The sequence below is a fragment of the Plectropomus leopardus genome, chromosome 24, assembly GCF_026936395.1.
Source record: "Plectropomus leopardus strain MGB_pleo_1.0 chromosome 24, ASM2693639v1, whole genome shotgun sequence".
NCBI classification, from domain to species: Eukaryota; Metazoa; Chordata; class Actinopteri; order Perciformes; family Serranidae; genus Plectropomus; species Plectropomus leopardus.
This window is the reverse complement of record NC_142199.1, coordinates 11,039,335-11,043,750: the sequence shown is the minus strand read 5'-3', so window position 1 is coordinate 11,043,750 and position 4,416 is coordinate 11,039,335. Positions and strand designations below refer to the sequence as shown.

Sequence of the window (4,416 nt, the reverse complement as noted above, 5' to 3'; positions counted from 1 at the left end):
GCTTGGTTTAGCTTAAATATTGGACATAGGGGTTAACAGCTAGCTTCACTCTGTCTGAAAATGCACGATATAATATGTTACTTAGTGATCTTTAGGCCAGATTGCACCAACAAGGATTACTTGTATGCATGTCTGCTTTTCCATAACAATAAACATTACATTGTTGCTAGCTTGCTTAAAATTTGCCAGCTTAACGGTATTCATGGTGATGGCTGGCCCAGTCTTCCTGGTGAATTGGTATCTTCAAAAAAATCAAAAAATTCATCATCATCATCATCATCATAAAAGTCAATTGTCTTAAGTCTGTCTCTCAAATTAATTTTAGGAACTTGACTATTTTGCTCAGTCCATCTCAGAAAGGCAGCCGGTGTAAAAGTTAAACTGCCTCCATTGTGGGTTTAAAGTTAACCCTGGATCACAGTTTAAATTGGGGAAAAAGGTTTAGTGCAACAGAATTAAATTAAATTTGGGTTTAGAGTAAACTAAATTGTGATTTAAGAGGTTTAAAATTAATCTTAATTTTAAAATACTTTGTTGCAACAGAATTAAAACCTAAACTATGATTTATTCAGGTTTAAAAGTGCAATGATGGTGCAGTCCAGCTTTAGAGGTTCAACTAGACAGATTTGGATTCCAGTCTTTAAGCTAACCTAAGCTAACAGATTGCTGGCTCTGGCTTCATATTGAACATACAGACACCACAGTGGTGTTGATCTTCTCATCTCATTCTCAGCAACAAAGTATATTACCCAAACGTTCCTTGTAGGTTTTGTAAATCACTCTCTCAGCTCCCCTGCAGCTCAGACGAAGCTGTCCCTGTTAAAGGTCCTGCTGCTCTTGGTTGTTGCTCTGGTTGCTCGGCTCCTCCTGCCCTCATAAAACAGCGGTGGCACCAGAGTCACTCTGGACGACGAGGCCGGCAGCATGTAGGTGCGTCTGGTCCGAGCGGTGGCGTAAGTGGCCGGTCTCCTAGGTCTTTCTGAAGAACTGTAAACGTAATTAATCTCAGGTAGTCGTGGTTCTAAAGTAGATAACAAACGTAATACAAGCATTTAAATAAAATGTTAGAGGTTTGATATTTACCTTGATGGTAGACCTTCTTTTCCAGAGAAGTAAGTCAGCACCGTCCCTCCAGAGAGGAGGAGGATGGAGCCTCCCCAGCCAACGAAAACTGCAGCTCCAAGTTCAAATCTGAACAAGTATCGAGGTATATCAACAGTTATGGTTAGATTCCCTGCACTGTTTGTTCATATCACTTCCACGGACCTTTTAACAATAATCCACTGCTTTACTCACTTCTGTGCTCTGAAAGATGGATCCAGGAACTCTGTAATGACTTTGTTGGCCCACCATGAGTAGGTGATCATCCCACAGAATCCTGTCAGAAAATAGAGCATCCTGAGTGCATCATTTTCACATAATTCAATGCTCAAAGTCATCTAAATAATGTTATTTTTACCTGAAGCTAGGTAGGTTAAACCACCTGCAAAGGTCACTCTGGCATTGGCGATCTCTGATCCACCTATTTTAGTGCATTTCATCCCAATGAGTGTGAGGACGCCTCCGAAAAAACCAGTGATGACAGCACAGACGGCCAGCGCTCTGCAGGCGTGTAGGAACGCTGAAGGAACACAGGTGAAACTCAAATGTAATTCAAATATACGTGTATATTTTTGAAATGGAGAAACAAAATTAGTATATTAAATGTACCATTAGAGCATTTTAAAGTGTTAAATGGTAGTTGTAAGTTATTTAAGTGTCTGACAGTATGACAGAAAAAGAGACCCTACAGAGAAATTAAATTCTTTCCCGTTTCCTGTTTGGTATCCACGTCACACGAAAGGAGATGTGTTGTTCTTGCATATTTTTTTTTTTGCATTTTCGAAATCAGCTTAACATTCAGCCATAGCATTGAAAAGTCACCTTTCGTGAGATATTTGTAACGAGACTTTTTGTTAGTGAGACTTAAACATAAAACAGACGGGAACATGCTAAAGATTTCATCTGTTTTGTTTCCAGTTAATTAAAAACAAATTAATTTTGTCCTGCATCCCAAAGTCATGGGAAAACATGACATTTCTCTGTAGAGTTCTCTTTGTATTTATGTTATTGATATTGTTTATTTGATAGGGACGATAAAAATGAACATAGAACAACTCCTGTCCCTAGGTAGGCTTTTAGTAAAAGAAAAGAAGAAGAAAACAAAAAAAAGGTATCACACAACACACAACAGCGTGCATACATACATATTGTCAGAGACAATAACAGCCTCAGCCTGTCAGTGGGAAAAAGGAAACGTTTTAGTGGACGTAAATGAAAGGGACACGCCTGCCCTGAGTGCTGTCTGCAGCGCTTTCTTTCAATATTGTTTGAACTGGGACTGTATGAAAGTTATAAATTGGAGCTTACAAAAAAATGTATTTTTTTAATCTTCATTAGTTGCAGAATTTCAATAGTTAAAAGCAATTAATGGTAATTTGTTTTTAATTGCATTTTCTTTTCCATTATTTTGCTTTTCAAACATTTTGAAGTCCCTATTGTCGAGGTAAAGCAATTCCTGTCTTGATAAGGAATCAAGTGACAGCTAAAAAAAGCTATATGCCACTAACATAAAGAGGGCATGTCTTTAACAGGGAGACTCATGGGTACACAGAACCCATAAGCATTCAGATGTCTTGAGGTCAGAGGTCAAGGGACCCCTGTTAAATGGACATGCTGTTTTTCCATCACCAGAGCTTGTAGAGCATAATTTATCCCCGCTCCTGAGAAGCAAGCATGACATGGATTCTTTAGGTCTTCAAGTTTGATATGATACCAGTATAATCATACAGCCTTTAAACAGGGCCTGGTACCAGCTCCTAAAGACAGGAAACGCATCTGCTAATGGAAAAAAATGGAAAAAAGGCCCCATGTACGGACCTTAATTGCATTGTGCTTAAGGCATTAATGCGTTATATATTATATTATTTAGAGTTATTGGAGCTGAGGCTAATGCTTTTATCTCCTAAGTCAAGGGGAGGGTCCAAAGTAAATACTGATAATGCTGCCTTTTTTTGTAACCTCTTAAAAATTCAGCCCCCCTCCTCACCCTGACCCTTTTCATACTGTCCCTAAATCATTTCAACTGTTTTAAAGCTTAATAAAACGTTAAAGGAATGTTTACTGTGAGGTTTTCAGAGTATCCTACCAGGCAGGGCCAGCATGGAGGGATAATCCTTGCAGTCGGACACCCCCGTGGCGGTCCTTACTGCTGTGGTCCCCGCCGATGCGTGTGCACTCCATTCCAAAGAAAGCGAGCACCGTGCCCATAAAGCCGAGGCACAGGCCGCTCACCAGGAGCCCCCTGACTGCCTGGATGTATGCTGACATCAGACAGAATGGGTTAATGTATTTATTTACATTATATGAGCAAACAGAGTCAGTATTTGAGAGTTTACCCACTTTTGATTGTCCACAGCACCCGGAAGTCTACACAGTTCACCACAGCGCTGGAGTCTTCGTAGCAGTCCCTCCACAGGTCAGACCAGTACCAAGCTGTCACCACCACTGAGGAGCCCCCTCGACCCCCCAACTGCGCCACCCTCCAGTGAGAAAATGCATCAAATACACACATTTACATTTACAGTCTTGTTTGCACGGGGTTCCCACTGATCCTTAAAAAGTCTTAAAAGGCATTGAATTCATTAATCGAAGAAAAATGGCCTGAATTGGCATTAAAATGTCTTTGATTAGTATTTCAAAAGTGTAAAAAATACTTAGACATTGGAAATAAGGTTGTTATTATTCTTTTTTTCCAACATTGCATTGCCAAAGCTCAAAATAAGGGGTAACTTAAAAAACAAAAACAATTACATGACATTAAAAGTCATATAGTGATACTTTAAAAACAATCCCCACCAAATCCTTCAATAATTGATATCAATACATGTTCTTTTTCTTTTCTTTCAGTATTTTCCACTGAATTTCAGTTAAGGTGGCATTAACCCTCTATGGTACGCACTATGATCCCAGTTGGTAAAAAAATGTTTGGGGTGTTTTTTTGTCTTAAAATAGACCAAATAAACATAATTAAGAGACATTTTCAAAAAATATTATTTTTTTAGTAGTTTTTAGGGTTCGTTGCCATATGGCAACACCGTACCATAATGGAAAGTAATGAAAACATGAGAGTTTTGTTTAAAATTGTATGTAACATTTATTTTAAAACTCATGTTATAGTATAAACAATCCCCAGTAGCCTGAACAGGCGTCAAGTAAAGTGTTACCCATTTTACACTCTCTTACTGGTAATACCTGTCACTTCACTATCATCCTCACTGTCTTCCCTCTCCTCACTGTCTCCATTGCCCTCACTGTCTCTGTCCTCACTGTCCCCACTGTCCTCATTCTCTGGCTCATAATCTTTATCCGTCTCAC

The 4,416-nt window shown here is 39.2% G+C and overlaps 1 protein-coding gene across 1 annotated transcript; it reads right to left on the bottom strand.

Moving 5' to 3' along the window:
• Positions 1-416: 416 nt before the first annotated feature.
• On the bottom strand, positions 417-3,312 carry LOC121939400 (claudin-10-like). Its single transcript, XM_088074430.1, has 5 exons — positions 3,188-3,312; positions 1,460-1,621; positions 1,297-1,378; positions 1,084-1,191; positions 417-987 (listed from the first exon to the last, which is right to left on the bottom strand). Exons 1-5 carry the CDS (start codon positions 3,201-3,203, stop codon positions 801-803), a joined length of 555 nt encoding a protein of 184 aa, XP_087930556.1. The 5' UTR covers positions 3,204-3,312; the 3' UTR covers positions 417-800.
• Between the last annotated feature and the right edge of the window lie 1,104 nt (positions 3,313-4,416).